Source organism: Canis lupus, chromosome 16 (genome assembly GCF_048164855.1).
Source record: "Canis lupus baileyi chromosome 16, mCanLup2.hap1, whole genome shotgun sequence".
Taxonomy (NCBI): Eukaryota; Metazoa; Chordata; class Mammalia; order Carnivora; family Canidae; genus Canis; species Canis lupus.
In genome coordinates, this window is record NC_132853.1 from 9,086,054 (window position 1) to 9,109,792 (window position 23,739).

General features: G+C 42.2%; 1 protein-coding gene and 1 long non-coding RNA gene across 15 annotated transcripts in view; one reads left to right on the forward strand and one right to left on the reverse strand.

The window, feature by feature from the left end:
• Positions 1-1,343: 1,343 nt before the first annotated feature.
• LOC140605906 (uncharacterized) lies at positions 1,344-22,440 on the forward strand. The gene is made up of 3 exons (XR_012008433.1): positions 1,344-1,501; positions 21,795-22,020; positions 22,158-22,440. It is a non-coding gene; the product is annotated as an uncharacterized lncRNA (long non-coding RNA).
• SETX (senataxin) overlaps positions 1,652-23,739 on the reverse strand; it is an 81,120-nt gene continuing 59,032 nt past the window's right edge. For 8 of the 14 annotated variants that reach the window (XM_072778446.1, XM_072778451.1, XM_072778453.1 and 5 more), the window contains 9 exons: positions 23,431-23,502; positions 21,243-21,392; positions 20,095-20,202; positions 16,803-16,990; positions 15,689-15,781; positions 14,025-14,189; positions 9,871-9,969; positions 8,710-8,797; positions 1,652-4,921 (listed from right to left, as the gene is read on the reverse strand). In XM_072778446.1, the coding sequence (XP_072634547.1) occupies positions 4,175-4,921; positions 8,710-8,797; positions 9,871-9,969; positions 14,025-14,189; positions 15,689-15,781; positions 16,803-16,990; positions 20,095-20,202; positions 21,243-21,392; positions 23,431-23,502 (1,710 nt within the window). In that variant the 3' untranslated portion in view covers positions 1,652-4,174. The remainder of the gene's footprint in view (positions 4,922-8,709; positions 8,798-9,870; positions 9,970-14,024; positions 14,190-15,688; positions 15,782-16,802; positions 16,991-20,094; positions 20,203-21,242; positions 21,393-23,430; positions 23,503-23,739) is intronic. The other 6 variants (XR_012008425.1, XR_012008423.1, XM_072778454.1 and 3 more) reach the window with 6 other exon arrangements.

Sequence of the window (23,739 nt, forward strand, 5' to 3'; positions counted from 1 at the left end):
CAACAAGGTGGTCTGGACATCAGTGCTTGGAGGGAAGGCTCCAGGATCACGTGCGGCAGGGACACGGGCCTCGAGGACCCTGCTGTGTATGGTCTTGATTCAGCCTTCCTTGCTTACACAACCACAAGGGCTCCCTGGGGGGCGAGCACAGGCTGGTCGCCTTTTTGAGGACTCTGGCCACACGGACTCGCTGTGGATCTCCTCCCTTCTGATGGCACCAGGAGTCACCCGAGAGGTTTCCAGTTCTCCCCGCCTCCTGCTGTCCTTGGGGACCTCCTGAACACGCAAGCGAAGATGTCCAGATACCCTGTCCAGGGCTCCTGGGGGAGATGATGCGTTGAGGAAGCAGACAAGACCCCCATGGGCCTTCGGGCTACTCCTCTCTCTTCCCGAGCCCTAGGAGCCAGGCCTCAAGGCTGGCTGCTCAATGGAATTATCTGAGTGAGTTTAAGATAGTTTATAAAAAAGAATGAAAGAAAAAAAAAAAAAAGGCAGCAAGCGCTGGGCTCTAAACCCATGACATCAGAAATTCTTGGGTAGAGCCCAGGAGAATTTTTCAAAAGCTCCCCAGGAGACTCGGAAGTGCGTCCCCAGGTTGAAAACCGCACATTAACACTTCTTGCAGGAATGTGTCTGAAATACAAAGGCCATTGCGTCAGCCAACGCAGCCGAGCTGGAGTGCCGGGCAGCAAGGCACACGGGGACTGCCTTGCGGGACTCCAGACACCCCATCTGTCTGTGGACACCGTGTATGCCACTTGATGTGGCCAATGCCTCCATAACAGTAGGACTGGGCGACAATAACTCAGGTCCCTTAAGGGTGATGGAGGGGTCCCTTGTGCACAGAAAGTGCTGCTGTGGCTCTGCACAACATGTAAATTCTATGTTAGCTGAAGCAAAATTTTAGTTTCCTCCCTGAATTATTTATTCCTCAAACAATGAATGGCGAAACCTGGGAGGTGGTGGGGACTGCGTGGGTGAGCTGAGCAGGAGGGACTTTAAAAATCACCACTACAGATGCTGCAGTAATGAATTCTGCAGACAAAATGGCCATCAGGACCCTGGTTTCTCACCAGGTCATTTGGCTAATTTAGGATGCCCCCCTTTCCCCCATCCGTCTTTTGGCCCTCTCCGGGACCTGTGTGCACGACTCTGGAATGAGCAGGTGCCATCCCACAGGAGCGCGGTAGTCCCACGCCACGCTCTGGAGCTACTGCTCATAAGCAGCATGGCCCACTTGTGGCCATCACCCTCCCCAGCCTTTGCCTAAAGGTGAGCAGGCTTCTGGGTCAGGGCCAAGTCTCCACACAGGACTGGCCACCACAGCTGTTGTGACACACCTTGTGACATCATGGAGCAGGTTTCACAGGAGGCCAGGAGGGGGCACTGGAGAAGAGACCTGAATAAAGCCAATCCGGGCCTCCAGCTTTTTGTAGAGGACACACCAACAGCAGGCTGAGTGCACCAGGAGCACACTGCCCCTGAACCCCACCTAACTCAGGTCAGTTTTCCAGTGTCCACTTTTAATTTCACCAGTTTCTCTTAAGTGGAGGTTTTTAAAGAGGTTTTAAAGAGGGCTACTGTTTACCAAATCCCAGCCGTGAACAAAGAACGTAGAGTCAAAGCTGCAGCAAAGAATTATCTACACAACTACTTTTAGAAAATAGTACATTTTTGTTATAAAATCCATTTACAGGAGGTTATTCACATGTACTTATCAAATTTGCTCCTGGAAATATATGAAAACAGAACCATGCATATAAATCCAAGGAAAATTATACACAGAGAAGCAAAACAAGTTTTTAAGCAGAATATATTCAGGTCGAAAAGAACAGAAACTGAAGACAGGACACTTCCTTGTAACGCCGTGGCTAGGACGAAGCAAACAGCTGTACTCTTCACTCTGTGAGAAGATTAACTACCAATCAACAACACAGCTATGACAGCCACATCAAGAAAGGCCATGTTGCATGTAGGAAATGTTTTATGCCAACATTTTTTTTTTTTTTTTTTTTTACCAACTGGAATAACAAACGGTTTCAAATGCAGTGTCAGATAGGATGTGTTTGCAGGGAAGAGGCTGCCAAGACACTGGCTGCAGATGCTCCCCTGCTCAGGCAAGGAGAGTGTGGAGCCAGCCCATGGACACGGTGTGGTGAGAAGAGGGATCATGCTCAACAAGAAGGGGGAAGGAATGTGGCCCAGGTGTGGCAGCAAAGTCTGCAGGCTGGGAACCTTTCTTTCTTACTTCCCGGGCTGCACCAGCAGAGGGGGAACCTTCCTGACCCCAACTGTGGCTGTCACGCCTCCTTTCTCAGCCTAAGGAGTTGTAGACCTTTTAAATTGCTACCAAGAATCTGCTCAATCAAGCACTTTGCCAAGAGAGTAGTAGGAGGTCAACTCAACGTTACAGTGACATTTCTTGCCAAAGGCACAAGCAGGAAGCTTACAGAGCCCTGGACCTGGACAGGGTGCGGCTCGTCCTGCACTTTCTTACACTGTGTAGCCAAGGACCAGCACTCTACAAACAGGGAGCAGGTACTCCCTGAGGGCCAAGAGCTTCCGCTCCACGTCAACAGACGTCTGGACCCCACTGGGGGTAAGATGTGGGTAATGAAGAAGCAGAATGTTTGAACTTTTGGCAAACATTGTTTTAATGCTTTTAACAATCGGCTTGAGTAGAATTTCTGACACAAAGCCCTCTTTGCTTAAAGAACAGGTGGCAAAAGTTTGAATGGTGTGCACTAACCTTCAGGGGTCTGTTTCCCTCCTCAAATTAGCTAATGGGCTGCATGGCATTCCCCACCAACCACTAGTTCTGACAAGTGGCAAATATCGCTACCATATATTCTTGTGTCTGTTTGGAAAACTGGACTTTGCAATGAGAGAGCCTCCCTTGTGCAGGTACTCCAACATCAACTCACCATGGCACCCTGTTCCAGAGCACAACCCTCTCTAACCAGGTGACCCTACAACAGTGGTGTCTTTTCATCAGTTAACAGTCTCCAAAGATCACAGGAAACCTGTCAACTCTCTTCTTCTGGAGTCCCAACTTCAAGTATCTGCCCTTCCCTTCACCTTTCTCTTTAAAAAAGGTGTTTCTCCCCTGCCTCCAGTATTCTATCTGGCCTACCCTCCTGGATCCCAAGCTGCCGGGTCGGTGAGTGGAGTCCCCTAGGGAGAGGTCTAACATGAAGCTCCCCAGGCTCCCCCACAGAATGGACTGGATTCTCCAGGCAGCAGCAAGCTTGTGCACACAAGCATCGGGTTCTTCCAGGGCTGACCCAGCACCCGGTAACCACGGGACCCATAACCCACCAGTTACAGGACACTCACTATGCTGGGGGCATCTGAGTGGTGTGTCAAGAATTATTCTTTCATTTTGTATTTGTCTATTCCAAGAAGAGTAAGAATTTTAGCTAGAAATTCTAAGAATTTCTGAATTCTAAAATTCTAAGAATTTTAGCTAGAAAACTATGTGCTTCTGAAATAGGTGGATGGACTTATCAGAGAAATGAAACATCTTGTGCCAAGGAAACTCAGCTGCAAATTTCCAACAACAGCAGAACTTTACCTAACATGACTCTGCTTCCCAAAGTTTCCCCCAGGAGACTCCACTTGTTTTCTTAAAAAGAACCAGAGCCACCTGACCCACCAGCATTAACTCCGCTGCTTCCAGATGACCTGGGCTTCTGAAGAGGTCTGTCCTGCCCTGACAGTGTCTGAAAGGGCCTGCCCTGCCCTCCTCTTTTTTTTTTTTTTAAATATACAGTTTGTTCTGTTGAAAATGATTTAACATTTTAAGCAGGGGAAAGAAAAGTGGTCTACTAGGTTAAATTTTAAAACAATTTTGTTATTTGCTATACAAATATACATTTCAACTTTTACAACATCCACTCCAGTCTGAGCCCTTATCTTAGAAGGACAAGAGACCAACATCTCAAGTCTCCCACTTTATGGACATTACAACACACGGAGGCCCTCGAAAGCTTTTACAACTGACAGAAACTATGGAAGATGACCAAGAGGCACAGGTGTTAGGATACATTTTCCATTTTTCCAACAGCACACCAACTCCTTTAAGGAAAAAAAATAATCTTATGTGAACAGTCCCGTTCACTGGTCACCTAAGTCTGCACGCTGCTGTGGCTGCAGCCCGTGTCACCAGGCTGTACTATAAAAGCTTTCTTTTCTTAGAGCCACTGTCATCCTTCTCCAGCCCTCTCCTGTCCCAGTCCAGGTTCCTCCTCGAGTGCTTGCTGTTGGGGCTCCAGCTCTCCTGGTCCCCTTCACTGAAGGCCCTGCTCTCTCTTCTGTGGCTCAGCCCTGCTTCCCAGTCACCTTTCCTCTTACTTGTGGGAACATCTGTGCCCGCCGCTGGAGGCTCGCCCTGCACGTGAGGTCTGTGGTTGTTTGGCGTGGCTCCTTGGGTGGTGGCCTGGGGCACACCCCCTGGGTCCTGGTGACTCATGGGGAAGCCTGGCTCTCCTGAGGGAGGTGTTGCTCCAAGATGCTGGGGGCTCAGGGGCTGCGGCTCCCGCAAGCACGTCCCTCTGGCCTCGGGGTCCATGCCCAACCTCCGAAGCAGTCGTGGGTCCCGCAGTCGGTCCTGAATGGGAGGCCTTTCGGGGTCCTTTGTAGTGACAGTCCCAGCAGATTCCTTGGAGTCAGATGCCGTGTGATACAGGGAAGACGTGAAAGAGGTCTTGGCAAACTCACTGTCTAGCTTGCCGCTGAGCAAGCCATCCTGGGGTCTGGATGCCTCCGGGGCTATGGCAGGAGGGTGAGTCAGACTTCTCTGCAGCACAGGCTTCAGCTTCAGAATCTTCGCCGCATCGTGCCTATAGTTCTTGTCACAGGTCTTGATGATGGCGCCCCGCTTCTGTGCATCCTGAATCAGGTGATTCCAGTGCTGATTTTCCTTGAAATAGAAAAAAGAGAAATAATTACACACCAAAGACACTCACATGCTTGGGAAGCATGAAGTTTGTTTTCATTCCTGAGTAACAAGAAATATACTTCATGAATAGATTCTCAAGAATCCATTAAAGGAAAAATAAGTCCAAGTACAGAGCGATGAAGCCATGTTAGCAGGAAAGAGCACCGGTCATCACCTTTAAGAAAAAACTTGCACCATTTTACTTTATGACTCATGCCATGTGGTAACCAACCAGCAGTTCTGCAGACTGTAGGGGCTGCCAGCAGACACAAGCAGCTATTTAAATTTCAACTACTGGGACGCCTGGATAACTCAGTGGTTGAGTGTCTACCTTCGGCTCAGGTTGTGATCCCGGGGTCCTGGGATCAAGGCCCACCATCTGGTTCCACATGGTGAGCCTGCTTCTCCCTCTGCTTGTATCTCTGCCTCTCTCTGTGTCTCTCATGAATAAATGAAATCTTTTAAAAAATATTTTTTAATCAAGTATATTTGCTGCATGTCCTTGGTCAACTCGTCCTCTCTGAGCCGGTTTCCTAATCTGTAAAATGGGCATGTCTTATTTAACTGATGCTAAAATACACGTTGTTTTCACATTTTATCATTTCTTAGTTTGGGTTACCTCCTGGCCAGGTGGTAGTTTCCAAGGACCTAATCCTGAAGAATTCATGGCTAGCCAACCACAACTCCCTGACTTTTAATCAATAAACCATTTAAAGAAAGAATGAGGGCAGTCTGGGTGGCTCAGCGGTTTAGCACCACCTTCAGCCCAGGGCGTGATCCTGGAGTCCCAGGATCGAGTCTCACATCGGGCTCCCTGTGTGGAACCTGCTTCTCCCTCTGCCTGTGTCTCTGCCTCTCTCTCTCCTGTGTATTCTCATGAATAAATAAATCACAAAGAAAAGAAAAGAAAAGAAAAGAAAAGAAAAGAAAAGAAAAGAAAAGAAAAGAAAAGAAAAGAAAAGAAAAGAAAAAAGAAGTCCCAGCTCTTGCATGAAAACTTATCCACTGATACCTTCTGATAAGAAAGTACGAGTGCAGGCAGCCCCGGTGGCGCAGCGGTTTAGCGCCGCCTGCAGCCCGGGGTGTGATCCTGGAGACCCGGGATCGAGTCCCACGTCAGGCTTCCTGCATGGAGCCTGCTTCTCCCTTTGCCTGTGTCTCTGCTTCTCTCTCGCTCTCTCTGAATAAATAAATCTTTTTAAAAAAAAAGAAGAAAAAGAAAGTACGAGTGCTAACACTTGGGAGAATGGAGACCAGGAGTTGGAAGAGAATCCTAAAGACCATGGCAAGGCACCCTTAGGAAGTGCGGAGTCCCCAACCCTCTTGACCACACAGAGGGGACAGTCTGTGCAGGAACAAGCCCACACGTGATTGTGACCTGGGAACCGATCCTGTAGTGCAAGACTCGGGAAGTGACATCCTTTCAGAAAGATCTCAGCCTATTCATTTTGTATTTTCTCTTTTATGAATGAACAAGGATGAGAGGATAAAAGTCTGTCTTGTTGAAACAAATCTAAAAGAATTCTTTTAATACAAAAACTCTAAGTGAAGATAAAGTGTCACAGTTTAATAGTAGTCCATGAAAATCATGATTCTTATCATAATGGCTTCTAGAATCTGACGAGCTGAGATTCTGTGAGGGCTAAAGGAAGTCTTGTACACACTCACGTGTATGGGACCAGCGTGCACTGGGCAGGCCCCAGGGCTCGAAGCCCTTCCTCACTTTGGAGCACTAGTCTAGAGATCCTCACCCTGAGTCTGAAACACAGATAGGACATAAAGCAGAGGGCCCTATTTTTTGCCAAGTTGACAACACCTCAACTTGGTATTTAATCTGATCCTAGGATCACAAAAACAGTTTTGAGAAGGGGCAACTCCTCTTGATTTCTCAAAGCAAACCAAGTGCTTTCCCTGTTGATTCTACTTCCATAAGGGAAACCGTACTATTTTTAAAAATAAATAAATAAAAAATAAATAAATAAATAAGGAAGAAAGCTCCAAGGACCACAGAAGTCAGTTGGAAAGACCAGGTAGTAAATTGAAAGTTTTCCTTTTCTACTTCTTCTGTGTCCTTCTTCACCAGTGGCTCCTGTGAAGACACCCCAGCTCCCTGCATGCTCTTGGGACTCTCCCGCCCCACTCCAACCTTCATGGTCCCAGCTCGTCCACCCCAATGCTGACCACTCCAGGCACATGCAGAAGAGCCGAAGAGAGGGGGCAGTCAAGAGAGGGGTGCCTATGAAGGCTCCTTCAATCAGGGTGTCACTAGGAGACATGCAGCTCTAACATTTTACCTTTCAGGTTAAAACATTACCAAAACTCAACTGTGTAAAAATAATAATTCTTATAGATTAACCAGTTGATAAGAAATCATTTTTTAACACTTAGATCCTTATGATCCCAGGAAAAACAATTCTATAAAAAGTCTATTCTTTTGAGGTAAGTATAGGTTCATAGGAAGCTGTAGAAAAAGCAGAGAAGTTCTGTGTACTGTTCACAAAGCTTCCCCAAAATACTTATAAAATAAAAATATATTTTTTTTTAACTTTCAATTTGTATATAAATTTTTGTGGTAGAGAAAGGTAATATATATAGTGAGATAACAGGAAGGCTTTTAAATATGTATCTTCCTGAATTTTATCCCAAGCAAGAACAAATGGAAATTCAATTTCAAAGAACAAAATGACTCATATTGCTATCTGTCCCACTGGATTTAAGATTGAGGTAAATGATTTATCTGTAATAATTTTAGTTTTATTTTACGTCAACATTTATAATACATTCAAAACAAAATCTTTAGCAATACTTCAACTTACAATAATAAATTTTCAGTATCAACTTAAAAATAGGCGGTATGGGGGCAGCCCCGGTGTCTCAGTGGTTTAGCGCCTGCCTTTGGCCCAGGGTGCAATCCTGGAGACCCGGGATCGAATCCCAGGTCGGGCTCCCGGTGCATGGAACCTGCTTCTCCCTCTGCCTGTGTCTCTGCCTCTCTCTCTCTCTCTCTCTCTCTCACTGTGTGCCTATCATAAAAAAAAAAAAAAAAAAAAAAACTAAATGAGAAAGACTGTATTTGAATGCCCTCTGGTGGTACTAACCAGGAAATAAGGGAAAAAGTGAAAAAAATCTCATGTGCTAGCTTCCTGTCCTAAGATAAACCAATGGTTTTGCGAAATACAGAAATTAGAAGAATTCAGGGTCCTGACCCCTAATGAGGCAAGCAGCAAACATCTGCTTTAAGAGCTGTGATGCCAGTGAATGAGGCCACACTCTCTCTTACTGATGGAAACTTGCCATCTATGCTAGAGGAGCTCTGACACGGCTTCCCTCCTGCCAACTGACACAGAGCAAACAGTACTGCTTTAAGTGCCCAAAAAGAAAAGAAGATCCAAGCTTCCTCTTGCAAACTCCCTCTACTGGCATTAAGCTGGGCCACATAGCTGAGTGCTAAGAGCCAACAATTGGTCTAGTACTTTACATGCATGGTTTATTTATCTCAATAATTCTATGATGGAGACATTAAAAAAAAAAAAAGTCATCTTGAGAACCTGTTGTGGATACTTGGCCTTGGATGGGAAAAGGGTTACAGGTTTACACGTGTAAAAGCTCCCAGGCAGGCACTGCTGAGAGACAGGACAACCAAGGGGAACAAAGTTCATGATTTTGTAATCCTGTAATCAATTCCATTTTGATGGAAAATAAAAACATAAACCCAGCATCAGTAACAATGGGCAAACTTTGGAGTACTCTGATCCCGAGAATGCACCTACCATCAGGGTCCTTAAATGTCCGAGGATGAAGAGACTGTACTTGGCTCGTGTGATGGTGACATTCAGTCTCTGCAAACTTGCCAGAAATCTAAGCAAAAAAAAAAAAAAAAAAAAAAAAAAAGTTCCTTCTTTCTGCAGAATGACTTAATATATTAAGTGCAGGTGAGACCCAGACACTACTTCAGACAGATTTCCTTGGCTCCTTCTCCTTCTTTAACGGTACATCATTGTCTCCCTCTTTCCAACAGAGTTCCCAGCACAAAAAAGCAATTCCCATTAAAAACAGCAAACAAAAGGCCTGGAGCTTTCCTTCAAAGTGATGCACCTGTCCGTCAATTTCCTATTCTGACTTGAATGAGATGCTGGGAATTTTAACACTGTCATTCTTAAGCTTTACAAACATCCTAAAAATATGTTCCTAGATCAGTTACTCTTAATTGAAATATATTTGAGGATCAGAAAAAGGTTGTGGGGCCGGAGCAGAAACAGAAAAATGCACCAACAGATCTGAGGAGAGCTCAGAAATAACAGAACTGCTGTATGGAAAAAGTAACTTTTCCAATCCACAGGACGCTCCAGAGATCCCACGCCTCCATTGGTCTATGCAGACTTGCTCCAAACAGGGCAGAGGTAACTCACAGAACTATTTTCTTTAAGAGCAAGTAAACATACTTAAAACGTGTAAATTTTACCTGCTGCTCAGCAGCAGTAAAAGACAGCTCACGCAAGAGTCTCAGGGTTCCGAGACTCAGGGGGTATTTCTGCCATTCATTATAGTGTTCTTGGCATCATTAGTGAGTAAACTGACAGTAGTTATTAAGGTTTACAAACTTAGCCAAAGCACAAAAACACAGAGAAGATGAAAAGCCACTCTGTGACAGATCATGGAGAGAACAGGCCCCCTGCAAACTGCCCCTGAGCCAGGGGTCAGGTCACTCAGAAGTAAAAGAACAGACTGTCCCTGGATGCAGGTTACATACCAGGTCCCAGAGAAACAGATCTGACAGGGCATCAACTTCACAAATGAAAAAGGAGACTCTCATGGTGTTATCCAAGTTTTTATAAAGGAAAATATAACAAATCGTGGTATTCTCCAACAGTGATCAAAAACAGATCTGACTCGAGATTACAGACAAGTAAAAAGCCAATAATGACACTCACCCAATTGAGCCCTGCATGGCATTTGCTCTGACACATGTAACAATAACACAATCCTTCTGCCGGCCCTGGAACCCATCCACGGTATCTACTTCTGCTGGCCTATTTACAAAAGACAAATATGCTTATTGAAATAAGTTAATTATTAAATATGCAGATTTATATAGTAGCACTTTTCAGTATCTTTTATCAACATACAATTCATGTAACAAAATTCACCACTTTCAAGTACAGCATTCCATGGTTTTTAGTATATTCACTATGTTGTATAACCATCACCACTATGTACTTCAACATTTCCTTCACTTGTGCCTATTAGCAGTTAATCTCGATTCTTCCCTCTCTCCAGGCCAGGCAACCACGCATCAATCTACTTTCTGTCTGGAAATTTCATATAAATGGAATCATAACATGTAGGCCTTTCCTGCTTGGCTTCTTTCACCTAGAACATATTCACGGTCCATCCCTGCCATAGCGTGTAACAGCACTGCATCCCCTCTAGCACTGAATATTTGTACAGATTCCCCATGACTTATTTATCCATTTACAACTGACGGACATCTGGGTTGTTTCCCCCTTTTGTCCATTATGGACAATGTTGCCATGAATGTTTACTACATGCTTTCGTGCTAACATTTTTTTCAGTTCTTTCAGGTATGAATCTAGGAGCGAAACTGCTGGGTTGTATGGGAATTCTATGCTTCACTTTTTTTTTTGAGAGAGAGAGAGAAAAAGAGAGAGTGCCCGCGTGAGCTCCTGCACATGAATGGTAGGAGAGGCAGAGGGAGAGACTCTCATAAAGGCTCCATGTCCAGCATGGAACCCAACTTGAGGCTCGATCCCACAACCCTGAGATCACCACCCAAGCTGAAATCAAGAGGACAAGTAACCGACAGAGCCACTCAGCCCCTATGTTTCACTTTTTGAGGAACTGCCAAACTGTTCTCCACAGTGATCTGCCATTTTACATTCTCACCAGGAGTCTGTTAGGGTTCCAACTTCCCAACATCCTTGCCCAAACTTGTTATTGTTAATGTCTTACTAGTCATTTAGGTGGGTGAAATGGGACCCTACTGTGGTTTTCATTTGCCTCTCCCTAATGACAAATGATGTGGAATGTCTTTTCATGTACTTGACCGTTTTGTTTACAACCTTTTAAGAAATGATACTCAAATCATTTGCCTATTAAAATTATTCAACTTTTTATTATTGAGTTGAGTTCTTTATATGATCCAGAGGACTCATCAGATACATGATTTGCAGGTACAGATTTTCCCGGACTTGGGATGGGGTTATATTCCAATAACCCATCAGAAGTGAAAAATATCCTAAGTCAAAAATGTAATTTACTACACTTAACCCACTGATAAACACTGTAGTTTAGCTTGGCCTACTTCCCAACAGGCTCTGAACACTTCTATCAGCCTACAGTTGGGCAGAATAATCTAATACAAAACCCCTTATAATAAAGCGATGGCCACTTCATAGAATTTATTTACTACACTGGAAGAGGTACAGAATGGTTGTCATCCTGGTCGTTTACCCTGGTGACTGAGGGGCTGACTGGGAACTGCAGCTGCTGATGGACCAGCATCGCAAGAGAGGCTCGTGCTGTATCACCAGTGCGGGAAAAGAGCCAGATTCAAAATTTGAAGTATAGCTTCTCCTGAAGGTGTACTATTTTCACACCATCGTAAAGATGAAAAATTCTAGGTCAAACCATGATAAGTTAGGAACTAGACATATAGTTTCCCATTCTGGAGGCTGTCTTCACCCTTTTTTGATGGTGTACTTGGACATACACAAATTTCTAATTTTTAGGAAGCCTAATTTACCTATTTTTTCCTTGGTAACCTGTGCTTGGGTGTTACGCTGAAAAATTATGGTCTAATGAGGTCACACAGATGTATACCTTTGTTTCGAGCTTTGTAATTTTAACTCTTAAATTCAGTGTTCTGATATACTTTTGAGTTCATTATACTCTATATGGTGTGAAACAAGAATCAAAATTTATTCTCACAGTGCCTGGGTGGCTCAGTCAGTTAAGTGTCCGACTCTTGATTTAGGCTCAGGTCATGATGTCCCAGTGGTGAGGTAGAGCCCCATGCTCAGCACTGGGCACAGAGCCTGCTCAAGATTCTCCCTCTCCCTTGGCCCGCCCCTCTCATACCCCCACTAGCGTACTATCAAAAAAAAAAAAAATTCTCTTGCATGTGGAGATCTAGTTGGCCCAGCACCATTTATATAAAGACTATTATTTACTGATTGAATGGCCTTGGCACCCTTGTTGAAAATCAACTGGCCATAAGTGAATAGGTTTATTTCTGAAATCCCAATTCTATTCTACTGGTCTACAGGTCTATCCTTAGGACAGTATCCGTTCTGATAACCAGCTTTGCGGTAAGTTTGGAAATAGGAAAGGGCGAACCCTCTAACAATATTTTTTCAAGATATTTGGGGTATCTTGCATTTCCATGTGAATTTTAAGTTAAGACTGTCCATTTCTATAAAAGAGGCAGCTGGACTGTGACAGTCACTGAATCTGTAGATCACTCTGGGGGAGTACTGCCCCCTCAACAGCATGAAGTCTTCTGATCCACAGACATAAGACTGTCTTTCCATTTACCTTGGTATTCTTTAACTTCCTTCAACAATGTTTCGTACTTTTTAATGTTTAAGTTTTATACTTCTTCACGTTTTTTCCTATTTTGTTCTTTTTGATTCCATTATATACAGAATTAAGATTTCCTTTTCAGATTGCTCGTCGTTACTGTACAAATGCAACTAATTTTTGTATACTCATCTTGCATCCTACAAGTTGGCTGAACTCATTAGAATAGTTTATGTGGATTCTTTAGGGTTTTCTATCTCTAAGGTCCTGCTAACTATGAAAAAAGATGGTTTTATTTCTTTTATAATATGGAGTTTTACTTCTTTATAATATGGATGCCTTTAATTTCTTTTTCTTGCTCAATTATTCTGCTTAGAACCTCTGATACAGTGCTGCACAGAACTGGTGGGAGCAGGTGTCCTTCCTGATCCTGGGAGGGGGGCAGCACTCTGTCTCATCATCAAGTATGATGTTAGCTGTGGGTTTTTCATAGATCCCTTTTATTAGGTTGAGGAAGTTCCTTTCTATTCCTAGTCTGTTGAGTGTTTTTATCAAGAAAGGGTGTCGGATTTAGTCCAATGCTCTTTTTATATCTACTCAGACGATCATGTGGGTTTTCTCCCTTTATTCTATTAATATGGTGCGTCACATTGATTTCTGTATGCTGAACCAACCTTGTATTCCAGATAATTCCACTAAGGTCTTGGTATATAATCCTTTTAATATGCTGCTGAATTCAGTTCCCATTATTCTGTTGAGGATTTTTACATCCATAATCATAATACGGGCCTGTAGTTTTTCTCTTCTTGTGATGTGTTTCTGTGGCTCTGGTACAGTAATATTGGCCCATGAAAGGAGTTAGAAAGTCTTCCCTCCTCTTCTATTTTTTTGGAAGAGTCTGAGAAGGATTAGTGTTAATTCTTATCTTAATGTTTGGTAGAATTCACCAGTGAAGGCTAGTCCTGGGTTTTCCTTTGCTGGGAAGTGTTTGATTACTAACTCCCATCTCTGTATTTTTTTACAGGCCTTGTTCAAATTTTCTATTTTTTCTAGAGCCAATTTTGGTAGCTTTGTATGTTCCTACGTTAAGAAATTTTTGAGTTAATGGATTTCCAATAATTAATCTTTAATTTATTGTTGACGAGTAAAAAAACATCATCTTCACCCTATACATAAAGGCACGGAAAGAATTAAACACTTTATTCTAAGTGAAAGTGTTACTTCGCAAATCTTACTAGATGAGAATTCAGATTAACCAGCCCTGGCACTGAAGGAAAAGGCCTGGAGGGTTTCTCAGTTGGCTCCATGACCAATGGCGGTGGTGAGGACACTGCGACCAGCAGGAGGTACTCTGTCCAAGGCTGGTCTGTGGGGCTGGGAGTGTGAGCGTTCCCTACCCAGCATGACCAGAGCCTTGAGTCTCCTCCTGCTATACTACCACCGACTAAGACCATTTCCTAGAGTTAGATTTCCTTTTATCCCCTCTTTCTTCTTTTTTAATTCAACAGAAATACTGGAAATATCTGTAAAAATATAGATGCCTCACCCTTTTCTATCAAACTCTTTGTCCAAATCCTTCTGAATCATCGTCTTCTGAGCCTTGTAATGGGTTATTATGCCAATGTTCCGGAAAGTAACATCCCTTCTTTTGTCTTTAATAAGTTTAATTATTTCCATTACCAGTTTTATTTCTTGAACATTTACATATGAGCTAAATAAGATGAAAAAACAAACAAACAAACACATCAAAACTAGTAGCAGCCCAACTGCTAGCTTCTGTGCTACTTTGTTTCCATTACAGCAAGAGCAGACAGGGAGGTTTCACCTTTATTCAGTCATCTGTGCTCAAAGAAGCTGGTACAATGACCATTAATGTCCTAAACTTGAAGACCTATAACCACTCAGTGAAACAGGGAGTTGTAAGAAACAAAAGGCTCTGAAATCAACTGAAGTTTACTCACTGATCCCTGTTGTAACAGGGTTATTAGCAACAGAAAGAACAGAAGGTATTTATGATAACAAAGATATGAATAATAAAGAGCTAACACTAAGAACTATCTTCCACACACTGAGAAAAGTGCTTTAGCTGTATGATCGTCCTTCATCCCCAGCACCAGCTGTGCTGTGCGGCCAAAGGAGTGCTGTCCACACAGATTGTGCCGCAGCCCCTAGAGGTGAACAGCGTGGAATCTCACAGCGGGGTTGCATCCTTACTGGCCTCCCCACTGGCCACCTCCTGCACTCCCAGCTCATCTCCCAAACTACATGCACCCCCTCCCTTCCTTGCTGCTTTAAGAGCAACATGCACCGCACCTGAGGCAACTTTAACAGCCTCAAATACAATCTTAACTTGCGACTCACTCCACAAAAAAGCCCCCTAGCCGACTATCTCTTCCATCCCTGAAGTCTAATTTACCTTCTTTAGTCACCTCTCATGTCAATGCTCCTCTGTGACCCCCACGATGCTCTATGGCAACTGCTTCATTCTGTATCCCTAATGTCCTCTCCCCCCACCTGGGTAGCTCACCTAATACCTAATTCTTACTGAGGATGCCACCTGTCCTACAGCACTCTCAGCAAAGAGGTGACATCTGTATTTCCCTGTGCTACATGTGAGGACCTATGTTAACAAATGCTGCCTCCAAACTGTTACTCCTTTGTTTTCTCCCGAGAAGCCCTGACTCCTCTGCAGTTTCTCCTATTAGCAGTCACAACTCCTTTCTGTCCTTCACAGACCACCTGCATGTGTTACCTTAATCACAATCCCACACATCAGGTACTGCCCCCTCTGTCTCCCACCTTAATTCAAATGGATCTATACTGAGACTCACACCCCAGCTGGAATAAGTAATTTTCTTGGTGATAGCTTGATGATTACCCAGGTATGTCTGTCTCGCCTCTTAGATCACAAAAGCCATGCACTGGGGCCATGTCTGTCTTACTCACAGCTGTGATCTTAGCATGTACTTACTCAAGTGCTTACCATGCTAGGGATTACGATTCTCGTTATACAGTTAAGAAGAACTAAAAGGCCGAATTGTACAGAGAAAGAGATTAGTAATTTGCAATAAAAAAAAGGAAAAGCTAGTAGCCTAGGTACAGAAGAATGTGCACTAGCATTGGGCAGAGAGATGTAGAAAAAATGTTTTCCGTGTAAATATGAAAATAACTGTGGGACTATCACCAGGGATTAGAGAGAGGAGAACATACTCATTATCCCGTCTTTCTGAACCGTCTCCGACATCAAACACCAGGTAAGGTTGAAATGGCCAGTCTGATGAACACCGATTGGTTTCAGTCTGTCTACAAAAAAGCAGCCACCATTCAGAAGATAAGTTATAAGAAAATGTTTTCTTTTTCTTACTAATTTTTTGTTAGGGAGGGAGTTGGGAATAAGAAATACTTTATTTGACCAAAATGTGTTTTAGCGAAAGGTAAAAAACAAATTTTATTTCTGTTCTAGGTGAGGGAGAGTGATCTCCCTGTAACTAAAGATAACTGCAATTAAAATGTCACTCCCGATATAGTTAAGTGAGAAAAAAGCAAGACAGTCCCCAACTTAGGGGACTTAACAATTTTTCAACTTTACTATGGTACAAAGGCAATATACATTTTGGTGGAAACTGTACTTGGAATTTTGAATTTGGATCTTGCCCAGGACTAGCAACACGCAGTACCATCCTCTCACGAGATGCTGGGCAGCAGAGAGCTACTACTCCCAGTCAGCCCCACAGTCACAATGGCAACCAACCTCTACGCTGACAACTGTTCTGTCACCAACAGTACAGTACTCAATAAATTATACAAGATACCCAATACTTTATTACAAAATAGGCTTTGTATTAAATGATTTTTGCCTAACTGTAGGCTAATATAAGTGTTCTGAGCACATCTGAGTAGACGAGACTATGTTTGGTAGCTTAGGTGTATTAAATGCAATTCTGACTTATGATACGTTTAGTGGGACATAACTCCGCCGTTAAGTCAAAAAAGATCTGTACTATGCAGAGTATGGTGTGATGCTTTTTTTCAAAAATTTAGAAAGTGAAAAAGTAAAAAAAGATATGCATAGTACAAGGACTGGAAATAGATATACCAAGATGTTACCAGTGATTATTTCTGGGTAGCATAAATAAGGGCAATGTTCTCTTCTTTTTTATCTGCATTTGCTAAAATCAACATGGCTTTTGTAATTAGGAAAAATTATTAAACCTTTGATTTATGCTTTTTATGACAAAACATAAGAACACAGTAAAATAACTATTCTTCCCAAGCACCTAAGCCTACAAATCAAATAAGCTAATGAGCAATGAATGGAACTCACCTATTTGTTTTCAAGCTTCTGTTATAAACATAATTAGAGGGGAAGAGACATATGTCTGGATGCATCCTGTACTGAACAGTCAACTGTAAAACAGGCAGCCTGCCGATCATATTGTGCTCCACATTGTCTTCTAGCAGCTTGTAGAAGCGTGCCATCATTGATTGGTCATAGCCATATTCCTGTGCTTTCTGCAAAGGGACAGAATAACAATTTCCAAGCATCTGTCTATACTTTTCCCACTATTATAAAAACAGTGACTGAGCTCTAATATGTAAACAGCGAGGTTTAAGGTTTAAGTGAAAACAGCAACATAAGATGACCAACAACCACAGATTCAGATCAAGATGTTTCTGACTTCAGGCCTTGAAAAGCCATGTAGCATGACTATACAAGTTTATTTACAAAACCCACATACTGATCATGTGATCTGGGGGGCTTGGCTGGCTCAGTTGGTAGAGCATGCAACCCTTGATCTCAGGGTTGTGAGTTCAAGCCTCATGTTGAGCATGGCACCTACTTCCTTTAAAGAAGGAAGGAAAAAAAGGAAAAGGAAAAGGAAAAGATGTGACCTTGTAATGGCCATAAGCAAAGCTATTTTAATGCTAACAGAGGTCACCTAAAAGAACCAATGATAAAAGAAACAACTGCAATACAGATTTTAACAATTATTTCTAAGGTATTCTCTCACAAATGGAAATATTGGCTGTCATTGTACACAAGACTTTTTATTTTTATTTTTTAAGGTTTTGTTTATTTATTCATGAGAGATGCAGAGAGAGAGAGAGAGAGAGAGAGAGAGAGAGAGGCAGAGACACAGGCAGAGGGAGAAACAGACTCCATGCAGGAAGCCTGACGCAGGACTTGATCCTGGGTCTCCTGGATCACGCCCTGGGCTGAAGGCGGTGCTAAACAGCTGAGCCACCCAGACTGCCCACACACAAGCCTTTTTAAAAGACCAATCTCCTCATTCATCCATCCATCCAATATACATTGAGCACCTAAAATTTGGGGTGCTGAGACTGCTAAGGTGAATGAGATCAAGTGCCACAGAATTTCCAGTGGGCGGGACAGACAACTGACAGTAATTACTAAGTTGATTTCATAAACCCATTAATGAGTTGATCTGAAAAATCAGTGACCTAAAAGACAAATGAGGAGACAGTTTTAAGCTGTACCCAGGGATATATTTTTCAATGTCAACATCATACAAATATTCAAAAAGTATTACGGTCTTAAATAATCTAGAAGCAAATGTGCACTGAAAAATGCCCTAAGACAATGGATATGCGCTCTTCACACGTGATGCTGCAAGACACGTGTGAAGTTTGAAAAACCTATTTCACAAATAATGAGTGAGCGGAGGAAAAAGGCATTACTTCCTAAATCATAGGTTGTTTCTATATGTGATTTTAAAGAGGTTTGTGTAAGTAAAAAAAAGTATTATTAGTAGACGTTCAACAATTTTATCTACATCCTCAGAAGTTGATCTGTTCATAAGTTAGCTAAAACCTATTTTGAATCTTCTCTCTTGAGGAAAAGAAAAGGGTATAGTTCCACTTGTAGAAAAAAACTGAGTTTATCCTACAGAATAACACAGATTCCTATGTTTCTGTCAAGGAAGGATATTCCTGATCTATTTACTGACTGGAAAAAAGACAACTTGGTACAGAATGCTTCTGCTCCCTTTAAAGCAAACCTTACATATATATACAACCACACACAAGTCTTACAACAACCACACACAAGTCTTACAGCCACCTGATATACCATAACTTAGTGACTTATTTACTTCTGTTACCCCATAGATGCAAACTCCATAAGGGCAAGGATTTTTCCTGTTTTCCTCACCTTCTTAACATCAGCACCTAAAACAGTACTTGAATTAGGCTTGGCACTCAATGAATACTGAGAGAAAGAAATAAATAAACAAACACACGCCCAGCAAAATCTGTTAAAATACTCACTGAACTGTTCACAGTAATTCTCCTTAGAAACAGGTAGACAGAAAAGCATGTTGAGAAAATTAACTCTGTAACTGTTTTCTAATTTTTTCTCATAAGCCTATATTGCTTCTGTAGTAAAAATAAAAAGCCCAAACAGATTTTTCTCATTTTTGCTGCTTTTATCAATCACCATAGAAGGCAGTAAAGTTGGGGCCCATCAACAATCCCTTTTCAGTACATGCTGAGGTCCTGGGAGAAATCAGTAAATTTGTGAAATGCTGTGTTATTTACTTTTTATTAAAATAAAAGAAATGCAATACTGAGTTGGTTCTTCATTATTTTCCATGAACAAAATCACCTGCAGCTTTTCCCTACTGACACAGCTCTCCACTCAGAGACAAGTGTGCTTCTAGGACAACGCCCTAGCACAATCACACACGTGTGCTCAGATGTGAGGGACCACACAATCATTTTCAGTAACTGAAGTCAAAACACAGTAATGACAACAATACCCACTTGCTTTCATTCCCCAACTGAACAGAAATGCTGTTAAATGATCTGTCCTCTGGTTGTTAATGCATCCATTATTCTGTATGTATTAGTGAAATATACAACTATTATTAAATTCGGAGCCATGGTCTACACCTATTCAGATTACCCAAAACAACTACTAAGTCCCATTCTGGTATGCATTTCAATGAGCCTCTAAGAGCCTGTGAGATAACAGAGAGGAGCAGGCCACAGCAGAGATGCTGGCTGGTCCTTCCCACATGCGGGGCTCATTGCTCCTTTTCTTTTCCTGAAGCTGCACTTCCAGAGGATGGGAGAGGCAAGGCGTTTTTTTTTTTTTTCTTCTTCTACGACAAGACACAGAACTCTAAAACTGGAAATGTACTCTAAAAGTACATTTAAAGTACTCTTTAAAATGTTTTCCTCAAATTTGCATACATTTAAATATAAATCAGGAGGTTAGGAAACGTAAAATTTTTATTACTGTTTTGGTGTTTGTGTTACTAAAATGGACTGGATACAGCCCTTAAAATTTAAATCACATGCTGCCTTTCCCAAAGAAAAAGCCCAACACACACACACGGAACATGGTCGTTCTCATCTTCTGGTCCCTGACGCTCACACTGCTCAGGTCACACATGCACATAAGCACAATCAGGAACAAAGGGACATTTTCACAGACCTTTACTATTAAAATTCAAACAGTGGTTCTCTTTTCTTAGCCATTCCCTACCTTTCCCTCCAAGTAAGAGGTGATGATCCAAGAAAAGCCTCCTCCAAACACAAGAACAAAAAAGGCTCTTCTACTTTAAAGTGGTATGAATGTGAAACTAACTTACCATAGAAATGACGGTGGGAGGGAGCTGTTTAGGATCTCCTACGAGGATGAGCTTGTTACAACGATGGATGAGCGGAGTCAGAGTCTCAACCTCACAAGACTGACCGGCCTTAGGAAAAAAGTATAGAATGAGAAAGTATTCTTAATCATCTTTGCTGTTTCTTTATCCATGTACACTTTATCTAATTTACAAAAGTTGGAACATTCAGACAAGTATCACATTTTCTCCTCCTGCCTTGAGTATCAAAAATAAGGATTTCTGAGTGTATTTGTCATGATGAGCACCAAGTGATTAAAATAACTTAAAAATGAGAAATGAGAAAAATGATAAAAAAAAATAAGGACTTTTTTTTAGTTAGAAAATAAAATAGCAACAACAGAAACACTCTAAACAATCAGAAAGAACCACCGCACTTGTGCCATTAAGTCAGCACCACTTGGGTGCCATGACCACTTGGGAACCAGCCATGAGCAGGAAGGAGTGTAATGCCCCAAGCTCTGTTCTTTGTTCCTGCTGGGCACATGCCCAAGTGAACTGCGGGGCTGTGTGTCCCTCTCTATCTGCTACCCCCTTTCTTCCTCGTTCCCTGTAGGCCTCATCATCTGCAAGACTCAAGCTTTCCTTCTATGACATTTTCTTCAATTATTTTATCACTTCCAAGCTTTCTGTTCTTTGGTTTTGGTGAAACTGGATCTTGGATTGATCCTCTGTATCTCATTTTCCGTGTCTTTTCTCTTCTGGCTCTACATTCTGGCAAACGGCTAGTGCCCAACAAATGTCTGCTCAGTGAATGAACTACGAATAAAGGATGTTAACTAAAAATATTGTGGCTTGGGGCTGTCCAAAGTTATATTAAAACTGCTTCAAAAGGGAACCAGAGCTATTCCAAGCAGAAGCGAGATACTTCTTGGGAAGGATCTGCTGGGAATAATCAGGCATCCTTAAGACTATAATCCCAATTCTGGAAAAGCCATTTTAACTGTGGGGGGCCATCAGCAGCATGTTTCAACCTCAGAGACTACACATACATGACAGCAGGTAAAAGCTAGTTGCAAAGGCCTCTGCTCTCCCTATCTTGGGAGGAGCATGGTTCCCCCAGACTCGCTCTCACAGTACCATCCAAGTCATACGGCCAACTACCTACTGACCTCATCGACAATGACACAACTGAAGGGGACACCCCCTTGCCCACGAAAAGCAGACTCAAGCAGTAAACCACCACTCGTGCTCAATGTGCAGCAGATAACATGGGACTCTAAGATGATGATGCTCTGTGTTTTTTGTGGGCGTCCTTGAACCTAAGACAACAAAGAAAGGTTAATCGATATTTAGCTACATAGAAATTCAATTATGATAGGCCTATTTTTACTATAAAATGTCCACCATTTATTATGCAAAGATATTTAGGCAAGTGCTGAGGGGAAACCTCAAGTCTAGAGAATGGCAGAAACCCCTCGAGAGAATGCTGCTCTGCTCTACAGTCTAAGCTCAGAACAGGATTTTAGCACACTAGGAAAAATAAATTCAGGCTTGATTTGGTCAAAGCAAATTACAATTCTTACAGCAGATGTATGTAGGCAGGTATCAGAATGCGTAGAGATAGTTGTGAAGCAATTATCTGAGTTAAACTAGGGTCAAAACTCAGCTTGAACATATATTTTTCTGTTTTTAAGTATATAATATTCTTTCTTTTACAATAGCTTGTACCAACAACAATGCTGTGAAAATGAGGAGCACTCTGCCTGCACAATAGGAAGACTACCTCGGTCTATCCCTGCCACACAGATACCATCATTGGCACCAGACAGTGCAAGTCCCTCTAACGTCCAAGCTAATAAACCAGTGTTATTATCAGAGATTCTATGAGCCTGCTGGTTCATCCCCATGCATTTGTTCAACCACAGACTTGGACCCCCAAGCACGTGTGTAAGCTTCAGGGAGACGGTGGCAACTGTGGCGCTCCCAGGAGCACCGTGAGAGCATGGTCATATATATACCTTTCCTCTCAGCCATCAACTGAGGGAAACTGACAAGTACAATTAATTCTTTTTTTTCTTTTTAAGATTTTATTTTTTCATGAGAGACACAGAGACACAGGCAGAGAGAGAAGCAGGCTCCATTCAGGGAGCCCGATGTGGGACTCAATCCCCGAACTCCAGGATCAGCCCTGAGCCGAAGGCAGACGCTCAACCGCTGAGCCACCCAGGCGTCCCAACTACAATTAATTCAATGGCCTACAGAACAAGGTGATGAGCAGCAAACTTGCCACAATATATGCAAATACAGACTTCATCCTTAAATTTGAGAAGATTAATCTCGGGCTCAGATTAATTTTAATAAAAACCTTTCCACATAATTTTTTATTTAAATGAATAAACAACTAATGGAAATATGGATTAAGTTCAACTATATTTATTCAGCTCTATTGGGAAGGCTAACAAATACATTCAAGAGAAAAATCTCAGCTTAAAAATACTAATACTGTTACCAGCTGCTATATATAACCTGTTCTCCCTGACCCCCACTGGTTTATTAGGGCTGCAATCTGGTGATGAGGATATACATCTGACTCTTCCCAGCTTTGATTAATCTAAATCTTGTTCCTTTTTTTTTTTTTTTTTTTTAAGAATTTTAAGTTCTATGCCCAACGTGGGGCTCAAACTCATAACCCCAAGATCGAGTCACATGCTCCACCGACTGAGCCAGCCAGGTGCCCCGTGGTACTTTTATATCCAAAGAATACTAGGGAAGATGTGACACATGCTACAGATTCTTACAATCAAAAACAAATGTAAGTTTATGCTTTCAGCTAAGAATTGTAAAACACTTAGTTTGTACTTTCTTATGCAAAATCCCTAGCCACTGTCACTCTACTTGAATCCAGACATGTGATCTTCCTTTCCTTCTTTTTTTGTGTGTGTGTCCCTGGGTGGGCACAAATTTTATTTTCTTTTTGATAGGGAAAACACCTTCAAATCTACTTTCACTAACTATTCATCTGATGATAATTATCATAATGCACTTTTTAGTGGTGGGGCCATGAGGAGCACATAACAAGGGAGTTTAATACTTACCCAGACCTAGAAAAGAACAAGGTATTTTAAAATCACCTCTTTCTCAGAAATCTCAGGTGATGGTAAGAATTATTAGGCTGAAGCAAAAAAAGCAAATGTACACGTACATAACTGTACCATTTTCTCTACTTTAACATTTAAAAAAGTTTTTCATAATAAACATTTTAAATGCAATTGAGAAAAGCCCATCAGTTGTGTGAAATAATTCATAATAAAGAGAAAGAGAGAAAAGCCTGGAAAATGCTACAGGTGAACCACTTACCTCCTTAATTTTGGAAGCTAGTTCCTGCCTCTCTTTTGAAACTTTCGCAATTTTTTCATCTAATTCTTGCCTCTGGAAAAGGTTAGAGTAGAATCATTAAAGTTAAACCGATCATTTTAAAAAGCTTTCCAGTTGACTGCCTTGCATTCAAGTGACACTACAATCTGCCCAACAGACATGCTATTCACTCAGTTCCTTCTCTCTTCACCAACAGAGCCCTGACACCCATGCTGTGCTGCTCCCACACTACCCTGTGGTACTGAAACCTCACATCCATCTTGTCTGGCCAAGCAGCCTACAGAGACCTTC